At 40.5% G+C, this 23,839-nt stretch overlaps 1 protein-coding gene across 5 annotated transcripts in view; it reads left to right on the forward strand.

The window, feature by feature from the left end:
- The window catches only part of ST3GAL4 (ST3 beta-galactoside alpha-2,3-sialyltransferase 4), an 80,527-nt gene that overhangs the window by 27,783 nt on the left and 28,905 nt on the right, over positions 1 to 23,839 (forward strand). For 4 of the 5 annotated variants that reach the window (XM_070952612.1, XM_070952609.1, XM_070952610.1 and 1 more), the window contains one exon: positions 21,243 to 21,321. In XM_070952612.1, coding sequence (XP_070808713.1) covers positions 21,306 to 21,321 — 16 coding nt within the window. In that variant the 5' untranslated portion in view covers positions 21,243 to 21,305. Of the gene's footprint in view, positions 1 to 21,123; positions 21,322 to 23,839 lie in introns of those variants that run through there. The other variant, XM_070952608.1, reaches the window with a different exon arrangement.

Consider the following 23,839-nt stretch of genomic DNA (forward strand, 5'->3'; position numbering starts at 1 on the left):
TGAGTTTCAGTCAATACTAGCCAGCATGGGTATTGCCAGGGGATTATGAAAATTGTAATCTGAAACATTGAGAACAGAGGTCTTCAAACTTGGCAGCTTTAAGACTTGTGGACTTCAGCTCCCAGAATTCTCCAGCCAGCTGCTGGAGAATTCTGGGAGTTGAAGTCCACAAGTCTTAAAGCTGCCAAGTTTGAAGACCTCTGATTTAGAAGGGCCATCAAACTGCTTATCTCTGTTTCACATGCTGTGCTTCATACAGGCTAAATTGTGTTGATTCTTTGCCTTACAAAATACTTCTACTTTGTCTGATTTATAAGGCAGAGAATGGATAGGTATCTAAAAGGATATGATGATCTTTTTTATATTTTATAATTCCAATGGAAAGTTCTTCTGCAGGAGAACCAATGCAGAGCACTTAAATAAGTAACTTATGACCATTTTTCACACTTATGATCGTTGCAGCATCCCCATGGTCAGGTGATCAAAATTCAGATGCTTGTCAACTGACTCATATTTATGACGGTTGCCGTGTCCCAAGCAGGGGTGAAATCTACTTACCTTCCTTATCGGTTTGGAAGCGCACGTGCCGCGCAGACCTTCTGCGCATGTTCAAAACCTGCAAAACCTGCATTCGCTCCGCCATCACTACCGGATCGCCGAACCACCGGCCAAGATCGCTACCAGACCGAGCGATCCAGTCCGATCCGGGAGCATTTCACCCCTGGTCCCCTCTTTTTTTTTTTTTTTTTTTTTGATAAAAGTTTTTTTTTATAAAAAAAAAACATAAACATAAAATACATCTTTTAGAACGAAGCGTTGATCCGGTTATAAATTGGTACAACCAATAATTCATCTTTAACAATATTTCATCTCCGCTAATTATCATCTTGTAAGAATAATCATAATAAAAAAAGTAAAACAGAGAAAAACCCACTCACAATTCACTCAAAAATAACTACCTTTCTATTTTTCACCTCAAATCTTAATTTCCAAATAACACAACTTGATATTTTAAACAATTGTTTCCCTAAATTCTATCTATTTTATAATCACATTATCCTAAAACCCGTTACTTAAATCTTTAAATTCTAACTCAATATCTTTTCATTTTTACTATTATCTTAAACAGTATCTTAATAATTACTCGCAACAAATCATCTTCATTATTATTTATCTCAATATAATCATCTTAATTTAACCAATAATCCCAACATATTTATCTTTAATTATTTAGCCCAGCACATCATCTTCTTCTTAAATCATTTATTTTTACTGTTATTTCCGGAGCGATCCAGTCCGATCCGGGAGCATTTCACCCCTGGTCTCCTCTTGTGACCTTCTGACAAGCAAAGTCCATGGGGAAGCCAGATCCACTAACAACTGTGTTACTAACTTAACTGCTGTGATTCACTTAACAACTATGGCAAAAAAAGTCGTAAAATGGGGCAAAATTCATTTAACAAATGACTCACTTTGCAAGAGAGATTTCAGGCTCAATTGTGGTCATAAATCAAGGACTACCTGTAATCTCTATTTCCATCTAAAAACAACTCTTTTGGGAAAGAAATGGCAAAGAGGTCATAGATGAGAGCTGCATGCAACTGCATTTTATTCATTATAAAAGCGACCGATATTATATTTTTAAAAAACTTGACTGATATTATACATCACTTGACCGAAAGAAAGCCAAAAAGAAACTGGCGCATTTCCGTTAATGTGTGGCATTAAGCAATCATGGACAAACTATTGTCGTTCAACGTTGAGTGTGAGACGGACAATAATATTGAAGTAATTTAGAAGATATTCAGTATAAATATTGAATCTGTGTGCAGGAATTACTTTAAATGGAGATGCTGTTGAATGCTCCTACTATTATCAATACCGAGAAACTGCCACACGAATTATATAAAAGCAGTAGGCCGCTCTTTTATGTATAGTGGCAAAGAACAGCTTTTAACAAAACACTAGTTAATTATTGCTAATTTGTGGGTGGCTGAAAGTACACTATTGAGTGCCTCTGGCAGTTGGGTGCAGTAATATTTTTTTTTTCCTTCTGCGTTTCTAGAAAACTTGGCTGCCTCAATTGTTTATTCGCTTTGCTTTTCAAGGTTTATCCTGGAGCAGTAAAATGTTTGAGATTAAAGAAGAAGGCTTAATTTATGCTTTTAGAATCTGTGATCCTGGAAGGGCTACAACTTGAAATATAGATATGCAGGGTAGATCATGGTTTCGGATGTTAGCTGGATGGCCAGAGCAGGCCGGTGGAGGGAGGAAAAAGGAAGGGGTGACTCACTGTAGGATTCTTGTGGTTCTGTTGTGGCCCGCCAGTGGCCTGCGCGGATCGTGGCTGATCCCGACAATGAGGAGGCTGGTGTGGGGTTGTGCCAGCAGCCTGCGCAGCTGGCACTCGCGTCGGACAGCGAGGAGGCTGAAGAGGATGTGGTGCCAGAGGCAGAGACTCAGCCTGGGCCTTCAGAACCTCCAGAGACTCCTTCAAGTGGAGAGAGCGAAGTGGAGGAGCCGCTCCTCAATGCTCAAGCACACAGGGCTGCCAAAAGGCAGGAGTGGATACTCAGGAGGAGGAGGTCTCCTCGAGAGTAAGGTTTGAGGATAATTGGCCACTCCCTCAGCCTATTTAAGTCGCACGAAGTTAGTAATTTCTTGCTGGAAAAAACGTGTAATTATTACAGAGCATTTTTGAAGAGTGAGTGTCTTATCATATCTTGTTTTCTGGGCTGGTTGCCAACCTTTGCCGGACTTTGTTTATTCTTGGTATGTTATAACTTTGATAAGGACCGTTGGTGTGTGTCACAATCCTTGGGAATCCGGAGCTGGGGCAGAACAGGTTTGTTGCGCTGTCAGCCAGATGTTCAGTATGGAGTTGGCATTTTTGTCTCTCTATGGAGCCCTTCCAAGGACCTGGGATAGACAGAAGAGGTGGATGTTTGATGATGTTATAGGTAAACTGTTCTGAATAAAGTTGCCTTCAGCTGATGGTGAATTTGTTAATTCCGATGATGGGTGCAACTCCCAAACCCCAATTATTTTGGGGTTGCACCATGGGGTTGCATACCAATGCAAATATATGACCTTTGCCTTCTTTTGTCATTATTATTGGGTTTGTCTTTATTTAAATGGGATGTCAACAAGGAATGGTGGCGCAGAGGTTAGAAGGCAGTATTGCAGGCTAATTCTGCCGACTGCCAACAGTTTGATTCTCACCAGGCTCAAGGTTGACTCAGCCTTCCATCCTTCTGAGGTGGGTAAAATGAGGACCCAGATTGTTGGGGACAATAGGCTGACTCTGTAAACCACTTAGAGGGGCCTGTAAAGCACTGTGAAGCTATATATAAGTCTTAAGTGTTATTGCTATTGCTATGGTAAGTCAGTTCCAAAACACTTAATTTTGTCTTTATAGCTCACTTGGATTAAAACAAGTATAAAGATAGTTTTGCGCTAAAAGTTCTAAATATACTGCTGCCATCTGCCCCCATCTCTTTGAATTCCTGTAATGTATAGGAATGTAATGTTACAAAGCATCTGCATCAAAATGAAATCTAAACTCAAGGCAAATTTGCTGCCTTTTTTTTCAAGGTTAACTTACATCTTATGTTTATTTGAAGGCTAAGAGAGCATTTCATTGATGGATTAAACCATTATGCATAGATGAATGGAATGTGAATAACACGAAAATGCTGTTTTGCATCTTTAGTGCATTACTATTGAGTGTGATGTGTAAAACACACATCAGTTAGGACTTAAGCACGCTTGGGGAGAGTTATATTTCACAGCAACAGGTGATACGTGGCACCAGCTTGAAAGATCAGTGCTCACGCAGAACATACAACGTAAATTTGGCATATGACCCCATAGGTTGAGAAATTATTTTCTGAACAAATAGTGCAATGGGGAAATAATTCACTGCTATATAAATGCACAGCATGCTTCAGATTTTGCTATAGTAAATAAAAAGTATAACTATGAAAATGTGTGGAATTTCCGTTGCTAAGCAAAGCAGTTGACAAGTGAGTGACAGCCGATTGCCATCAAATCACTCTAGCTGTTAAATGACTCATGTAGTCATTAAGTGAATTCAGCTTCCCCCATTGACTTTGGCAAATGACACCCCAGGATGTGGCAACCATCATAAACACATATTGGTTTGCCAAATTTTGATCATGTGATGCTGTGAAGGTCATTAGTGTGAGGACCAGTTGTAAGTTGCTTTTCTCAGTGATGTTGTAACTTTGGACCATCACTAAATGAATGGTTGTAGATCAAGCACTATCTGTTTTGATTATTTCTAGTATTTGCCCTCTTGAAGTTATCCTTTGGATTGTACTAAGTACAATTTGCCCCCAGAGTTAACGATCAGTCACTCTGTTCCACCATATCATATAATATTCCGTTTGTTCATTCTTCTTAATTGCAAATGTTAACCTGTTCATTTCTGCACATTCTAATAGTTTCCTAATCACATTCTCATCAGTAAAGGTCTCTTCACTTTTCCAATTTTGTGCAAATGCAATTCTAGCTGTAGTTAATACATGGATAATTAAATATGTGTTCTTTTACAATAAGTTTCAGGTAAAATCCCCAACAAAAATGTTTCTGGTTTTAAATCAGTGTGCTGCTTTATCATCTTTTCGAGCCAACTGATCTTGCCAGTGTTTCTGTCATTCAAATGAAGCAATGTATTTCTCAATCAGCTGGGTTTGCAAAACCTCATGTGATATGCTTCGGGGTGCTTCGTGTACCAAAGCCAATGTCAGTAGCTAAGTCGAAGGAAGGCAATTCCAGGAGCAGTGGAGAGCCACAGTGGCGCAGTGGTTAGAATGCAGTACTGCAAAATGTGGTCATAAAATTTCTCTGCTTTTTCTATAGAATCCAGTCTATGTTCCAAGTCAGTGGTGGGTTGCCCCCAGTTTGGACCGGTTCTATAGAACCGGTAGTAAAACCAGAGGGAGGCTCCACCCACCAATCCCGACATCATCAGAACGTTTCTGTGCATGTGCGTGCGGCCCTGTTGCGAATTGGTAGTAAAGATAAGTAGAGCCCATCCCTGATCTAAGTCACCAGTATTCCCTCCGGTATCAGCCATCTGAAGTTTACTCCATGCTTAATTAGTTGTGTTGTCAAAAATTTGTATTGTTTTCTTATATCGCTTACTCTTCTGGGGATCTGTTTTAGGACTACTATTTCTCTCCCTTTATATTTCAATGGGTCATCTTCTCTTACACTTTGTAATATCTCCGCTCTTATTGCTTTCTTGGTAAACCTCACATGTACCTCTCTGGGGAGTTTGCTCCTTGTCGCATATCTGATATAGTGTTTACAATGATAGATGAAATATTTAATTTCATCTATCCCAATGTAATGAACATCATTGTAAATACTATGTTTATTTTTCAAAATTATTGGTACTCGGACAACACACTGCTTAATTGAAAATTGAATTTTTGTATATTAAAAAAAAAAATTATCCAAAAAAAATAAAGAATGCAGTACTGCAGGCTATTTCTGCTGATCACTGGCTGCCAGCAGTTTGGCAGTTCGGGTCTCACTGGCTCAGTTGCTACAGGCTAAGGAGCTCCTTGGGTGTGATGGAATGTAGTCAGGAGGTGGATCCCCAAGAGGTGGGGATGCATTCCAGAAGGCTACTCAATTTGTGTGTTATGTGTGAGAGAAAGAGGGTGAAGACAGCCTCTCCTTAATAGTTCCCAGAGTGTATCATAGATGCAGATAATAGAGTCCCCAATCTGCAAGCTTTTTTTTTTTCTTCTATAGGTGAGAACCAATAAAGAACTCAGATGAATCATTCTTGGGTTTGGGCCTGACATTGGATATTTCATTGAAAATGGGGATAAAAATGTTTTAAATTGCGATAAATAAAATAGTAAAAAAAAAAAACCTCTCAAAAACAACTGAAAATAATATCAGTAGCATAAAACTTATAATGTGTTGCCCATCATCCTGAAGATTTCATACTATCCTCATGAGTTGCAGCTGTCATTAATGTCTAAAGGTTTGGGAGTGATAACCCTGAGCATCTGAAGAAACCCAGTTTGTCCCCTGTGTTCAAAATCCAGGTTTATCATGATCACTTGCTGACTTTCTGGCTCATTTACAGGGAAAACAACACACAGCTGTATGTTTGCTAATCTCAATGAAATCTGGTATTTTACCCTGTTCTAAGACATTATGAGATACTGTCCATTTCCATGAAAAGAAATACCTTTTCATGGAAATCTGCCTTGAGGGTAAATTTTCAAAATCTTCAGTGTGAATATTATCTTTTAATGAGATGGTTGGAATGAGAGGAAGATACAAGATAATTGCTCTATGGGGCCTGGTGTTGGAGTATCTACCACATCCTTTAAAAACATTATGACAGGATTCATCAAAAGGTGTCAACACAAAATATACAGTTCCTGCAAGAATCCTGAAAACTGCACACTCATTTGAAATGCACTTACCTTCACTACCGGTTCGGGAGTATGAGCACGCGTGCCTCTTCTGCGCATGCACAAAGGGTCAAAAGCGGGACATAATGACGTCCTGGTGGATGGGTGGAGTCATCCGACACCAGTGCTACCAGTTCGCACGAGCCGGATAGAACCAACTGGATATCACCGCTGGTTAATCTCCTTGAGTAGAAGATGTACAAGGTGCATTCAGATCCTGTTTGGTTGAGGTCTGGATCCATTGCTCGAGCCATCAGCTTCCCATTTTTTCCAAATGTATCTATTTAATAGTCTTTTATTTATTTTATTTTTATTTTTATTTGATTTATATGCCGCCCTTCTCCGGAGACTCAGGGCGGCTTACAGTGCGTTTGTGGCAATATGATTGCATGGCACGAAGAACCAATTGCAACCCATCTAGGATGCTATCTCTTTAATATAATGGACTCTGAAATGTTCAATTAAATCACAAATGAGGAAAGCTTTATTATAGACCCGGGGTGTCAAACTCAATTTCATTGAGGGCCGCATCAGCGTTGTGTTTGATCTCGGGAGGGTCGGGGGGGGGCGTGGCCAGACTGGGCGTAACTAGCTCACCATCACTCATGTCGGGGGTGCCTATGGTGGCCTGAGCGCTCTGCCAGAGAAAACGGGCTCTCCTGAGCCTCCTGCAACCCTCTGCCAGCAAAAACGGAGCTCAGGAGGGCCGCATGTGGCCTTCCCGAGCACTGTTTTCACTGGCAGTGTGTTGTGACCCCGACTCCCGAGCCTGTCCTAACAGAGGAAGAGGACTCAGAAGGTGATGGGGAGGAACTGACAAGGCCTCCCTCTCCAGGACCCTCCTTTCTGGCAATGCCTCAAGTTCCATCCGAAGGCCAGGAGGAACAGCCTGGGATGTGCCAGGAGGAAGACATATCAGAGCACCAATTGATAGGGAGCGAGGATGATGAATCCTGGCTTGACCCCAGGCAATGTCGGAGGGAGAAGCGTGCACAGCAACGGAAGAGGTGTGGGAGGGCCAGAGATTGAGCTGAGTCACGGATCCACGCCTCACCAGGAATAAAAGTGGGTGGGATTGCTCTTCAGGCTTTGTGACGGACGAAGTTAAACCCTGAAAGTCACATCGTGATCTCTGAAATTTGGCTTGGATATATTTTGGACTGAACATTGACTAAACTCTTGTCTCGTGGATAATTTGTTGCTCCTGGTACGGACTGAAGATAAATCCTCTTCTGCTTTATGGGAGTGAAAACGGTCTTGGCAGGTATTAGGCAGTTTGCCGCCAAAACCTTGGTCTGCCAAGAATTCTAATCTGTTTACTTAATAAAATATTGGTAGGCGTGCTTGGTATTACGTTTGCCTGTGTGAGGAAGGGGGACAGAACACAGTGGTGCCGCAGGCCGGTCCTTTGCTGTTTCCAGGATAGCCCTGTGGGCCAGATCTAAGCACCCCATGGGCCGGATTTGGGCCTCGGGCTTTGAGTTTGACATCCCTGTTATAGACTGACCTGGGGTTTATGTCTACGGAGATTCTCAGTTATCCAGATCATGGTTGTCCCAAAGGTGCTTTTTCAAAAGGCATTCTGAAGAAGCTTCTTGAGTGAAACGTCTTCAAGGAAAAACAGAAATCCAGTTGCCTTTTGAAAAAGAACCTTTGGGATGAACTGGCATTTAGTAACTGCAGCTAGAAATCATGGCCTCTGAACGACCTGGTTTTGCACATATATCTACACCTTTCTCTTGTATTCATTGTTGCCCATAGTGTCACATTCACAGCCATGCACAAACACATACCATCTACACCCATTTTGTCACATTCATAGCCAAACACAAAAACATACCATCTACACCCATGTACATTATGTATGCTCTTTTCTTGACTTGCTATTTACTCTTAGCTTTAATAATATTCTTTTGGGATCTTGAATTTCTATTTCATTGAAAGTTGTTGAAGTTTACTAAGCCCAGCCCCAATTTATCTTAGAAAATGAATTTGCTGATACCTTTAGTTGAAAGTGCTCCAAGCCAACCACCTAAGTTTGACTTGGCTCTGGTAGACATCTCTGTTTATTTTTGTGCTGTATTATAAAGAACCATTTGTTTGAGATGGGTGGTTATATTGAATGAATGCATGAATGCATGAATGAATACCTTATACCGTATTGGGTTAACAATTCTTCATTTGGATTAGCACAGTCTTTTTATTACTTAAAATAAAAAGCATCTAGTTGCATCATGATGCTAATCTTTTGAGCAGGTTGATGGAAAGCAAAAGTTTATATATATATATGTATATATATATATTTAAATAGGCCAACATAATCCTTGAGCAATGGATAAATTCCTTGTAGAGGGTCATTCTTCCTCTTAACTTGTTAGCGCATCAGGGATCTAGGCTTGGACTGTATGTACGAGAAAGAAAACTTTCAATCAAAATTTGGGGCAACACAAGATATTCTTCTCCCTGGAGATCTCTTCATTTAGCAGAGAAAGCCAGCTGGTGATTTTTTCTAGTTTAAATAATTTCTCTCTCTAATCTACGCTGGCTGGAGAATTCTGGGAGTTGAAATCCACAAGTCTTAAAGCTGCCAAGTTTGGGGACCCTTGCTCTAAACAGAATGCTTAATTCCTTTAAATTGCTCCAAATTACTAGAGAGATTGTGGAGCACACCCTTTAAATCTAAGGTTGTGTTTACATCGTGACTCTATGGTGTTTATGCCAAGAAACGTTTGGTGTTTCTACCATTTTCTGCTACTGGAGTTTTGTGTCCAATTAGCCTGGGATTCAAGAATCTCTCCTGGGGATATGAACAGCAAAGATTTCTTTAATCTCTGCTGCTGTTCATTTTACCTACGAAAACCAGGGCGTGAGCTCTGCCATTAAATTTTTATCTGAAAGGAAAAGGAACATTAATATTAATTTGATAGACATGTAATCTGGAACATGAATGCTGATCATTGAGTTACAATCAATTTTCATTTATTTACAGAAGGGGAAAGTTTGTTGTTAGGATTTTGCTGTGATACCTGACAATCTCATAAACTCATAACAGGTTTTTTCCTGTGTGCCTTGGCAGCTGCTCAAAATTACAGTATTTTTATAGTCTTGGCAACTAATCATTGTTTTATTATAACAGTAGGTTCAGGACCGTCCAATGAAGCTGATTGGAAGAAGATTTACATATTTAAAAGCACATTTTTCTAGAATTCATGAAAGAAAGACATGGTGATAACTTGGGAGGGAGGGAAGGAGGGAGGGAGAGAGAGAGAGAGAGAGAGAGAGAATGAAAGAGAGAGGGAGAGAGAATGAAAGAAGGAGGGAGAAAGTGGGAGAGGGAAAGAGAGAGATGCAGAGAGAAAGAAAACTAGGACTAGAACTCATGATCTCCTGCTTTCTAGCCTGATGTCTAAACCACTAGTCAAACTGTCATTATTAATATGGTTGGCTATAAAAAAAAGGAGATTGGTTATATTCATGAAAGACAAGTCTATCAAGAGCTGTTGGTCTTTGAAGACTCAGTGTTATGGCCAAGTGGGAGGCAGCCGGTCTTCAGATACCAGTGAAAGAAAAACAGTGACAGAAAGAGGCACATAGCAAAAGAAGAGGGTATGTGTAATTCAGGCTTGAACTGTGGAATCCTTGCTATACTATTGGCTAGGTTGCTTGCTTGCAAATGTTTCATTACCACACCAGGCAACACCTGGTCTGATAACAAAATGTCTGCAAATAAACAAGCGATAGGTAGGTTTTTAAATATGACAACTTTACCTCCATCTCTCTCTCTCTCTCTCTGTGTGTCTGTCTCTCTGTGTCTGCCTGTCTGTCTGTCTGTCTCTCTCTCTCTCTGTGTGTCTGTCTCTCTGTGTCTGCCTGTCTGTCTGTCTGTCTCTCTCTCTCTCTGTGTGTGTGTGTGTGTGTCTGTCTGTCTGCCTACTGTCTATCTCTTTCTCTCTGTCTCTGTCTCCCTCTCTGTCTCTCTCTCTCTGTGTCTCTCTCTGTGTGTCTGTCTGTCTGTCTGTCTGTCTGTCTGTCTCTGTTTCGGTCTGTCTGCCTGTCTGTCTGTCTCTGTCTCTCTCTATGTCTCTCTTTCTCTTTCTCTCTCTCTCTCTCTGTTTCTCTCTCTGTCTCTGTCTGTCTGTCTCTTTCTATCTGTTTTCCCTGTTTGCTTAAATTTGAGAACAACATGCTGAATTTTGAGTGAATTCAAAAATGGCATGATTTTCAATATAAAGAAAATATATGGTTTTATTATGATGCTGTAAACTATCCAGAGTCACGGCATAGAAATTTAATAAATAAATAAATAAACAGTAACAGAAATAATCTGTCCAAGATAATTTAAAATGTTTGTCAGGAGAGGCATTTAAATATGAGTGCAATTTTTTTTTTATGTAACTGTGGGATAAAGCAGGCGTTCTGAGTTCTGCAACAAATTTTTGTCCCCTTAATTTTCAGGGGTTTTTATATCTTGGTTGTTTGATGGTTAAATTCTTCAATCTTCTAAATCAGTGTTTCTCAACCTTGGCCGCTGGACGATGTGTGGACTTCAACTCTAAATAGTTATCCGACAATTCACTTTTATAGTCCTTTTCCCCCCCCCCCTACTTTCAGGGTGTTTTGTATGCCAAATTGCATGAGCATTTTTTTTCCTCTTAGCTTGCCTTGATGTAATTTTTTAAGCCACATTTTTTTTTCTTCTTCAGCTGTTTATCTGCAGTAAACCATCCGTTTTCAATCTTCCAATGGCTGGTGTAACGAAATGTGTGTGAGCTTAATACAAAATCATGTAGGACATTGCTATTAATTAAGTATGCAAGCTCTAATGCTCGTAGCTGCATTCCAGCAGCAATTAGATTTTATAAGGTCAAATATATACGGTTAGAATTAAGTTGCATCACCTTGGGGATTCATCTGAGACTATGCCATCTCCATTTTTGGCTAAAACAAGCCTTAGGGGAGGCCTCCCAAGTCCATCCCATCTTGTTGAATGAGTACAATTAATCCTTAAGGAGTCAACTGAGGCAGCATTTTGCATCTTGGGGTGCAGTGGTTAAAGTTTCAGACGAACTCTGCCCACAACCTGGAGTTCGATCCTGACAGAGCTCCAGGTTAACTCAGCCCTCCATCCTTCCAAGGTCAGTAAAATGAGGACCCAGATTGTTGAGGGCAAAAATATTGATTCTTAAATGTCTACGGAGATACTCAGTCATCCAGGTCATGGTGTCTCAAAGGTGCTTTTTCAGGAGTCCCCAAAGATGCTTTTTCAGGAGTCCCCAGGACTTTCTTGTTTTTTCATTGAAGATGATTCTTGGATGAGAAGCGCAGAGGTGGGTTGCAGCAGGTTCTGACCAGTTCTGGAGAACCGGTAGTGGAAATTTTGAGTAGTTCAGAGAACTGGTAGTAAAAATTCTGACTGGCCCCACCCCCATCTATTTTCTGCCTCCCAAGTCCCAGCTGATCGGGAGGAAATGGGGATTTTGCAGTAACCTTCCCCTGAATCAGGGAGGGAATGGACATTTTACAGTATCCTTCCCCTGCCATGCCCACCAAGCCACACCCATAGAACCAGTAGTAAACATTTTTGAAACCCACCACTGGAGAAGCGAAACGTCTTCAAAAAAACCAAGAAAGTCCAGTTGCCTCCTGAAAAAGCACCTTGGGACAATCATGACCAGGATGACTGAGAATCTCCATAGACATTTAAGAATCAATATTTTTGCCCTCAACAATCTGGGTCCTCATTTTACCAACCTTGGAAGGATGGAGGGCTGAGTCAATCTGGAGCCCTTTGGGATGAACACCCTTTGAATGGTGTGGGAGTATGGACAGATTTCCAGAAAAATTGCAGTCTACGAGAACCATTTGCGCTTCAGTTTGAGATTCATCCCCAACAGCCTGCATCTGTCTTCAACAGTGAATGGACACATGACAGAAAATATCCTGCAGCCAAGAAGGCTCCATGCACATTTGCACCACTCAGGTGACCCTGAGGATACAGATGGCCTCAAGGGCTCTCTAAAACAGGGGTGTCAAACTCGCGTCATCACGGTGGTGTCACGTGACATATCGGGACTTTCCCCCCCTTTGCTAAACTGGGTGGGGGCGGGGCCAGCATGTGACGCATCTGGCCCGCAGGCAGCAAGTTTGACACCCCTGCTCTAAAAGGATGCAAATGACCATCTGTCTGCAAGGAATACAAATCCTTCCATTCCCCACCATCCAATCAGAGCTGAAGAAGCTTCTTGGATGAGATGCGAAACGTTTTCAAAGAAAAAAAGAGAAAGTCCAGTTGCCTCTTGAAAAACCACCTTTGGGACTGACTCTTAAACTGCCCAGAGAGTGCTGTAAAACGCTAAAAGGCGGTATATGAGTTTAAATGCTATTGCCGCTTTTCTGTTTCAGAAATACAAACTCGTAACCTTGGGCAAAACTTTACCAGAATGTAAGCGCTAAGGATCAGGAATCAAGGCATTCGAAGATGCTTTCTTGCATTTTATCTTAGCTACTGCACTTCTTTTTAGTTCAATTTTATTATTTTATTCGAAACATTAATATACAAATTAAAAAATAATAATAATACAAAAACAAAACACAGCTAAGCAACATTGCTCCCCCCCAAAAAAGTGCATTAACAAGACAAAACAAACATATACATGTTTATGAATTAGCTATTGTACTTTTATGCTCTACCAAATCTATATACTAAAATTCATGTTTCTGTAACCTTTAACTGGGCAAAACTGTGCATTATAGTACAAAACATAACAAAAGGACCTCAAATAGGCTAACAAACACAATGCTGGGCACCTTAGTCCCATCAGAAAGACATTTTGGAAATTTATTGCCATCGTTAAGCGAGGACTATCTGCATTTCTTGTTTCTGGCTCTTAGAAGCTGTCTTCTCCCCATATAATATAAACTCTGGTGTGGCTAATTTTATAGTGTATTATTTCATGAATGTACAAATTGTTGTTTGGTCTTGGCTAGCAAAGATAACCAACTTGCGATTTTAATAGTGTGTTTTACACTGATAAAATAGTCAAGTGGATTCCTGAGCCCTACATTGGCCTGTTGTTACATTCAACAGATAAGAGAAAATGGAGAAACGTTGCAACAAGATGGCTGCAGAGGCCGTCCTAATAGGATGGCTGTTTGGTTCTCTACTTCCTGGAAACCAAATTAGCCTCTAGCAAGCAAGAATGCACTGGAGCAGGCCTCTTCTGGGACAACTGGAGTAGAAAGTGACTACTTGAAAACAAAGATGGATTGAGAAAATTAAATGTGTCATTAATGATTCCATGGCACCTGCATATTTTACACAAATGTGGCGGGGGAGAGAGGGAGAGAAAGAGAATGAGAGGAAGAGAAAGAGGGAGGGAGAGAGAGAGGGAGGGAGAGAGAGAAAGAGAGGGAGAGGGAGAGGAAGAGAGGGAGAAAAAAAGGGAGATAGAGGGAGGAAGGAAGAGATAGAGGGAGAGAAAAAGGGAAGGAGAGGGAGAGAAAAAGGGAGAGAGAGGGAGAGGGAGGGAGGGAGAGAGAAAGAGAAAGAGAAAGAGGGAAGGAGAGGGAGAGAAAAAGGGAGGGTGGAGAGAGAGTTTTGCAAATCTAACAAGGTCTGATCCAATTAAAGGCCTGGTTTTGGAAGTGTTTTCTAATTTTTGCATATATATTTTTTTAATCTGCGTACAAAGCCTTGTTGGTAGATACTTAAGCCCTATGCTTTAGTTCTCCCTCTTTTCACTCTTGCAGCAGATAGAAGGCATGAAAAAAGGGCATCTTCCAAAATAAGCAGCAAAGTCATTTTGCTCCTGCAATTCTTTTCTTGTCCTAGGGAGCTGGAAGGTGGAACTAAGCTTCCAAAAGAAAGAGAATCTTATCAGTCCACAAGAGAGAGTAATTGGGGCCTTTCTTTTCTTAGGACTAGTTGAAAGTTTTTGGAAAGTGCTTCCATCCTTCATTCTATCCCTCCTGATCTACAGCTAGAGATCAAGGATTAAAAACATTTTTTTTCATAGCTGTATTTCCTTCTAGCTTTGCACGCTCCAGCCTTTTTGTGTTAAAAAAAATAAGCTGGGGGGGGGAGGAGTTATTTTTAAAGTTTTGCATTTGGCCCTAATGCCATTATTGCAATCCAGGTTTTGTTCTTCTGTTTGCCTAGAAGTTTGCCGATTCAATTATTTCGCTTTTTCCTTTGAGTTCCTGGCTTTTTCTCCTCCCTTTCCAATCTGTTTTAGCTCATCACTTAACACAGTTCAGTTGAAATGAGTAAGGTGTCGCCCTTCCCAGTTTCAGGGAGCAAGGTAGGTAATACACTGAAGACTGCATAATTATAATTAAAAAGAGGGTGGCTCTGATATTATTAGTTAATAATTTATCTATCTTAATTTGAACCCAAGTCCAACAATGCCCCATAAATTATCAGATGTGTTCAGGGTTTAAAACAAGAGAACGTTTTAATTATAAGGCATCAAATCCTTCCTTCCTTTCTTCCCTCCCTCCCTGTTTTCATTCATTATGACACTTTAAACAGACTATTACAATCACAATTTAGTAGATTTTTGATGAGAATATATAAACCGAATGGCCTGTATAAAACCCAGAGAGTTTTAACATGATTATTTGGAAATTTATTGATATTGTTTGTTTTCTGGGCTGATAGTCATTCTTCAAAAGGAAGGAAGGGGTGGGTCTATAAATGAAATGGCTGATTTCTACCAAAATTGGGTAATGGACTGAAATTGCTGAGTGTTTTACGAGAAGAAGAATAAGTGGAATCTGTAATGGGATTCTGGTGGGAAAACAAAGCAATTAGTACATTTCCTAAGTATACTTTTAAAAGATACACGGATTTCGGGTTGCTATGTACTGCACCAACCAGTTATTTATGTTTGCGCTCAAACTTTTCTCATTTGTTTATGGAACTATTTTAATAATTGTTTCCCTCTCCCCCCCCCTTTTTTTTTTTTGCAACCTATTCACATCACATGAAAAGCAAGTTATAGTTTGCTCGGCTATGAGTTGACTGCCTCTTAGGCTGTTGCTATTTGCCATATTTGAAGCGGGAGATTTTAAACAATATGTGTGTGTGTGTGTGTGTGTGTGTGTGTGTGTGTGTGTGTGTGTATTCGGGTCTTTTCCCGTGTAAGATTGATAGTATCTTGGCGACATTTCGATGAGGTCCCACTCGTCATCTTCAGACTGGTGTCTTCAGCTTCGTGCATATGCGAGCAAAGCGTGATCGGAGACGCTGTCTCTCTATAATTGATTTTGAAGGAACCAAATTAATCTCCAAAACTGAACACTTCAACAAGAGAATAATTATGGAAGCCATCAAAATAGAGAAACACCCCCATAACATGAATAAACGTGACAATACCTCCCGCCTACTAGACATCTGGAAACTAGCCCTAGTCAACAAACGAGCCCCAGCCACAAACATTGACACCAGACCCAGGATAACACATGACACCACCACCAATCATCCTCACCAGATTCAAACCCAATCCCATCCCATAGACGAAATGCAGCCACCATCCAGGAGCCGGATTGCGGCGGCATTGCCAGCTGCTGAGCCCCCCTCTGATCCACACACAAAGCAAACTAACACACGCCATGAGCACATGACAAGACCTCAGACTCGGAGCCAAACCAAAGCCCGGGATGTTGCGTCACAGCCATCTGCTCAAGACAATACATCACAGAACTCAGGACATCACAACACTAAAGCTCAGGATGTTACAACACAGCCAACTACCCAGGATGTTGCAGCTCAGGACTCAGGATGTCACAACACTGGAGCTCAGGATGCTGCCACACGGCCCATTACCCAGGTTGTTAAAACACAAAAGCCTAATGGGCACACAGCTAGGACCTCGCCCACACAGGATGTTACGAAACAGCTGACTAATCTGCAAACATCAACTCCATCAACTAATCAAGATGTAACAACACAGCCAACCAACCCGCTTACAACAACAAAGCCAGCACTCCACACCTCCCCACCAGTATTTATAGAGAGACAGCATCTCCGATCATGCTTTGCTCGCACATGCATGAAGCTGAAGACACCAGCCTGAAGATGACGAGTGGGACCTCGTCGAAACATCACCAAGATACTCTCAATCTTACATGGGTAAAGACCCGAATACACCAAGACTTGCATACCTGTGCCCGAGGTGTTGGGAATTGTACATCAGAAACACAGGGAGGCAGGGGTTTCCCATGCCAAGGATATATATCACTGAAGGTTGAAAGTGGTGTAAAAGCAGGTGATGGGACACAGATTGTTGTGTTTTGTTTGGGTTTGAGAAATCTGAAAATCTCTACAAGGTTTGGTTTTATGATGTCTACTTTGCAAGGACAAATGACTAGCTTTTAGAAGAAGGCTCCTTTCTCAGTGATTGATGGATTGATGAAGAGCCATCAAGTCAGTGGCACCTCTTAGCATCCATACATCAATTTGAAGAGAAGGACCAGGGGAGACATGATAGCTGTTTTCCAATATTTGAAGGGCTGCCACAGAGAGAAGGGGGTCAAGCTATTTTCCAAGGCACCTGAAGGCCAGATAAGGAATAATGAATTGAAATTGATCAAGGAAAGATTCAACCTAGAAATAAGGAGAAATTTTCTGACAGTGAGAACAATCAACCAATGGAACAGAAGTTGCCTTTGAAAGTTGTGGGAGCTTCACCACTGGAGACTTTCAAGAAGAGACTGGACTGCCATTTGTCAGAAATGGTGTAGAGTCTTCTGCTTGGGTGGGGGGTTGGACTAGATCAGGGCCATCAACCTTTTGGATCTTAGGGATTACTAAATTCATAATTTTAAATCCCGTGGATCACTAATATGGTCTGCCTAATGACCGGCTGGATGAGCATGGCTAGATGGTCATGTAACTGGGTGGGCATGGCCAACTCGGTGTCACTTGTGTCGAGGGGCATCTCGCTGGCCTCTACTCACCTCTCCTCTCCCAGCTACTCCTCACCTGCCTGCCCAGGCTCCTTAGGGCCCTAACAGGAAGCACTTGTTGGAGCTAAGCAGCCACCACAAGAAAGAGTTGGCAAAACAGCTGACTTAGTTCAAATTGGATCTGGCCAAGAAGGAACCTCAGCAGAAGCATCTCACTGAGGACTATGAGCATAGGCTTTCCAAGCAGAGGGAAGACCTGTGGGAGTTCAAGGCCAGGTACCGGCACCTGCAGGCTCAGCAGGCTGAGATGTCAGCCAGTTCCAGGCCATGATGCAGTCCCACTGGAATGAGGCCCTCTGGCTGTTAGCCACCAATGGTGCTTCCCTCCAGCCTTCTCCCAGAGCCCCACACCAGGAGGCTGAAGCAGACCCTAAGTCGGAATTTCTGTCCCCCTCTGACCCACACAAAAAGACCCGAAGGGGGAGACTCTCTGCAGCAACACAAACGTTCATTGCACATATCCGGCCCAGGGGCCGTAGTTTGAGGACCCGATTTAGTGCAATATAAAAAATGCAAATAATTTTTCTGCGGTCCACCAAAATTTTCTCACGGACCACCAGTGGTCCACGGACCACCAGTTGGTGACCGCTGGACTAGATGACTTACAACGTCCCTTCCAACTCTGTTAATCTGTAAGATTTTTTCCCATGATATTCTATCCCTAACCTGGTCCTTCTGGACTTCCAATGGTTCCTCCATCATCTGTAATTCTGCTGATAATTATCTCCTCTTTCTGTCTCACTTTCCTGTCCTAAAAGCCTTGTCCAGAAAACTAGGTCTTTGCACAATGTGTCTGAAACAGGATATTTGTGCCTCAAGTTCAATGATCCCGTTCTCGGGGATAGCCTTCAGGAAATAATTACCATTTGCCCACAATTTTTGTTTTTACTTGTTTCCTTGACTGTGTGTCATTGTGACCCCGATTATGCTATTGGCTGAGTGTCCTCAACAAGTTAGGTTAGATTGGAAAATGGAACTGGATAATTCATGATTTAGCATGTTGTGGGAATGAGCCCTTTGTCTGCAGTGTTGTGTAAACAAAATATGAAATATGCCTTAAAATGATTGATTTGGGAGAGCTTACAAGTAATCCTTCACTTACAGTCACAATTAGGGCCAGAATTTATGTTGCAAGGGGGTTGTTAAGTAGTCACACCCATTTAATGAGCCAAGGTGGCACAGTGGTTAGAGTGTAGTACTGCAGCTACTTCAGCTGACTGCTAGTTCAGCAGATCAGCAGATCAAATCTCACCGGCTCAAAGTTGACTCAGCCTTCCATCCTGAGGTGGGTAAAATGAGGACCCAGATTGTTGGGGGCAATATGCTATTTAGTATACTGTCTTTGGTGTAAGCTGCCCAGAGTCCTCGGAGAGTGGACAGCATAGAAATATGACTAATAAATAAATTAATAATAAATAAATAAATAAATTTTACAATCATTTTTTGGTCACGGTTGTTATCCACCACTTGTGACCTTCCCAATTGGCTTTTGACAAGTCAAGAGGGAAGTCTGATTCCCCTTAACGTCCACAACGATTGGACATTAAAGGGAATCAGACTTCCCTCTTGACTTGTCAAAAGACAATTGAGAAGGTCACAAGTGGTGGATCACATGACCCTGGAAAAATGCAACCGTCATAAATACATGCCAATGGCCAAGCCACCGAATTTGGATCATGTGATTCTTGGATGCGGCAACAGTTGTAAGTGCAAGAACTGGTCATAAGTCCCTGTGTTTGTAAAGAAGGTGTTGAACAGTGAGGGGGAAGGAAGATGCTATTTCCTGCTACATAATCACACTTTCCAAGCTGCTGTTCTTCAGAGGGATTAAAGTGGATCTTTTCTGCATTGGGTAGCTAGAATAGAATGGAGAGATTTTATGATTTGGGGCAGGCTCTCTTTTTTAAAAAAATAAATAATAAAATCAAGGCTGAAGTGATTAAAACTGGACAGGAGTTTTTGCACAGTTCATCAGAACCGGGGAACATGTTTTTCCAAACCGTTGTTTCATCTCTTATTCACATTTGTCAGCTTGCATGGCACAGCCTGGGCATGAAAGTTGACTTCAAGCATAGGTGTGTTTGCGAGTAAACAGTGAAACGGGCAGGAAAGCTCCCTTTTCTATTTTGGGAGATGTGCAAGACCAGGGTGCTGAAATTTGCAGGGAATCATGGAAGCGGTAAGTTCTGCTCTGTCAGAAGAGATGTGGATTGGGGCAACTTTATTCATGGATGGAGAAGGCGGCCAATAGAAAAGTTTTATTACTTCTTCCTTCTCAACCTGATTAATGAAATGAAAGGAAAAGGTGGATTGTATGCAATCTGCAGTGTAAACACACCTGTTGTTTTGTGATTCATTTTTGCGAACGTTCAGCTAAATGTTTTTTTTTAATTATTATTATGGTTGAGATCTTCCTTTAAAATTTGTTGAATGTGAAAAATTAGAATGCACTTCTTTGTACGGTTCTTATTTTTCTCTCTCTCTGCAAAAAGAAAATGTTTCTCAGTAAATTTAGAGGCAAGGGATGGAAGCTAAAGTTTTCCCATGGTTAAATTTTAGACGAACAGTATTTTCTGTCTGAAAATGCAGGGAGAATAGGAAATATCTTTTGGTTTCTTTGCTGAATGGATATATATCCATATATAACGTAATACAGATGTCAGTTTTTATCAAATGCAAACATATATAGTTGCATGATCCAAGCTGAAAAGGCATAAATGTATATTGGAGTGTAAATAATGTGCAAAAAGGCTATTAAATGTATTTGTTGACCATTTGTTGTTAAATCTTCAGATGTGCTCATTTTGAGTTCAGTAAATGAAACTGAGTGAATATTGATTATTTTACAAGAATATTTACAATTGTGCATCTATTTACCATCATTTTCATCCTTGAACAAAATTTAAACACATTCCAGATACATTGAAAAGATTTGAATATTTGTGTGTGTACATGTGTTTGTGTGTGTAGCATATATACACATTTATATATTTATATATATATAGAGAGAGAGACAGCGTTTGAATCTTTTCACTGTATCTGGAAAGTGTTTAAATTTTGATCAAGGATAATGATGGTAAATAAAGGTTAAAAATGTCAAAAAATAACAGAAAGAGCAATATGCTTGAAATATGAACTGTTTGGAGAACTTATAATTCTGACCAAGAGGAAAGGAAGAAAAAGCCCCTGACATGCCCCCCCCCCCAAAAAAAAGCAATTGTAATAATGTACTTAATGTTTTGCCGATGGCTACAAACAATAATTAACATTAGAAATTAACAATTTCAAAAAGATGAACAGAAAAAGTGACATGCTATTTTATATACTTGGTCTGTTGTATGGATGTTTGGGTGGTTTAAGGGTGGGGAATTGTGGTGGGTGGGAGTGTGTTTGGGGATTGTTGTGTGTGTTGGACCTGGTCTTTGGGCGTTAAGTGAATTTCGTTGTATGGGTATACTGTGTATACACGTGCAATGACAATAAAGTTATTATTATTATATATACTGGTATATATATGGCATTTTGAATCTTTTCAATGTATCCGAGATGTGTTTACATTTTGATCAAGGAAGAAAATGATAGTAAAATAGTATGCACAATTTTATCGCATTTCTGTTCTAACACAGTACATTTTATATATTCAATATCTCTCCCCCCATTCCCACCCCTAGAATCTGTAGTAGCTTAATCACATGCTGTTGCAATCCATCTGTTGTGAGTTCAGTGACCTACATGGGAAGGATATGTCCCAACTCTTCGGGTTTCCTCCTGGGTGCGATGAGATTTTTAACAAACGTCTTCCTTTTCCAGGTAACTCCTGATGTTCGCCATGAGAGCCTCAGTTGCAAGACCTTTCCATATCTGCTGATAAAAATGATCAACAAGTCTCGTAAGTCCACCCTCGCTGACTTTTTCTTTCTGCCTTGTGTACCCTCTTGCTGATCCAAAAATAAAATATTGTCCAATTGACAGGGTAAAAGGGGAAACGGAAGAAACAACAGTAGCAATCTTGACTCTTCAGTGTCCCTAACGAAAGCACAAAAATAATACTTGCGCAGCAATTTGCAAGAGTCCGGTTGTTGTTTTTCTAAATAGTTTTTAGTCAAAGGGTTCAACGTGGATAATAAAAAGACATTTGAAGACAAATAGTAAATGTGAAAAAGAGGAAAGAAAAGGACAAAGAAGATTGGGAAAAGAAAGGAAAAAAAGCACAGAAAATAATTGCAAAATAAAATAAAAATAAAATGCTTCCAGTCTTCTTCTCAGCAGTTTTATATACACAATTATAATCAAACTTTTGTCTCTAAGATGGCTTCATGTGTTCCTTCTTTCTATAATCCATTATTTCAATCTTATTATGTAAAATCTTTATTATGCAAACATGGGCTTCCTATCATTGATGAATGTGTGTTTCCTCTAATCAAACAAGTTGATTTGTTCATCTCAGCAATGAACAATGTCAAATCTTGCCATCTGTGTGTGAATAACAGAATCATTGACGTTGGAAGGGACTTGGAGATTTCCTAGTCCTGCCTTCAGGTGCTTCGGAGAATATGTCATGCCCCTCCCCCCTTCTTTATTGCAGCCCCTTAGATATGGAACACTGCTATCATGTCATGTGTGCACGGTAATCTCTGTGCATCTCTTTGCAAACAGAGTAATCATATTCTGAAGTCACCTTCCGTTGCTCTTTTCCAGCTGTATATCCACCACTCCTAAAAGAAAAAGTTCAGGCTCCAATAAAATATTCATGTTTAAAATCCTACTCGTGTATATATTTGAATCCAATTTTTATCGGCAAAATTATTTTCAGCCAAAATTGTAGTAAACAATTTATAGCCTTTGTTCAGTGAAGATGTTAGTCAATAATTTCCTGTTCAATAGGGAAATCAGGGTTTGTTTTAGGCATTCGATTTACGACCGCCATTGAGCCCAAAAATTTCCATTGCATATAAGACAGTTGTTAAGTGAGATTCGCCCCGTTTTACAACTTTTCTTGCCACAGTTGTTTAGTGAATCGTCGTAGTTGCAAAGTTAATAACACGGTTGTTAAGGGAATCTGTCTTCCCCATTGAATTTGTTTGTTGGTGATCATGCAATTTTGATCACGTGAATCATAAATACATGCCAGTTGACAAGTGTCCGAATTTTGGTCGCATAACCACGGGGATGCATGTTTGTGTCACTTCTTTTTCAGTACCATAGTAACTTTGAACAGTCACTAAACGAATGGTTATAAGTCAAGGACTACTTGTAATGGTGTATTAGCCTTTTTATGGCTGTCAGGAATTTTTCATTCCATAAAGTGATATTCATCATTTGTTGTAAAGGTTGCAAAAGTTTATCCTCAAAACATTTATAATAAGAGGTTGTCAGATTATCGGCACCAGGTGCCTTTCCGGTTTTAGACTTTTCAATAATTTCACAAAATTTGTCCTTGATTTTCTTCAGTAAATTCTGTTTATGTAAATATTCAGCCACTCTTTCAAAGGAAATTTCTGGACTTTTACATAAAGTAGGATAATACTGGTGGAGCACCTTTTGCATAGTTGCATTATCTGAGGCAGGCTGATGGTTTTTAAAAGACATCTAAAAAAAAATATTTGTTTTTTTAAAATCATTTAAAATCATTGATTTAAATCAAGATTCTTCTTGGCTTCTTTTATTGTCTGAAGTACACTGTACACTGATTGGTATAGCAATGCATTCCCAGTCACCAGTTAGATCAGTGGTTTTAAAGATTTAAGTCTATGGAGATTCTCAGTCATCCAGGTCATAGTTTCCCAAAGGTGCTTTTTCAGGAAGCAAATGGACTTTCTGGGGTTTTCTTTGAAGATGTTTTGCTTCTCATCCGAGAAGCTTCTTCAGTTCTGACTGGATGGTGGGGAACGGAAGGATTTATTCTCCTTGCAGACAGCTGGTCATTCGCATTCTTTTAGAGCAGGGGTCACCAACCTTTTGGACCTCAGGGACCACTAAATTCATAATTTTAAATCCTTCGGACCACTAATATGAATTTTTTAAAAAGATAAATAGTATTTTGTGCAACATAAAATGCAAATAATTTTTCTGCGGACCACCAACATTTTCTCACAGACCACCAGTGGTCCACGGACCACCAGTTGGTGACCACTGTTTTAGAGAGTCGTTGAGGCCACTTGGAGATTTATCTGTGTCCTCAGGGTCACCTGAGTAGTGCAAATGGGTGTGAAGACTTCTTGCTGCAGGACATTTTCTGCCCTGTATCTCTTCACTGTTGAGGGTGAGTCTGTATTGTCTACATCTCAAACTGAAGAGCAAATGGTTCATGTAGTCTGCAATTTTTCGGAAAACCTGTTCATACTCCCACACCATTCGAAGGGTGTTCATCCAAAAGTACATAGCTAGAAAACTATAGCAGTGATGGC

This window comes from Pituophis catenifer, unplaced genomic scaffold (assembly GCF_029215685.1).
Source record: "Pituophis catenifer annectens isolate HBS135680 unplaced genomic scaffold, rPitCat1.0.hap2 SCAF_12, whole genome shotgun sequence".
Taxonomy (NCBI): domain Eukaryota; kingdom Metazoa; phylum Chordata; class Lepidosauria; order Squamata; family Colubridae; genus Pituophis; species Pituophis catenifer.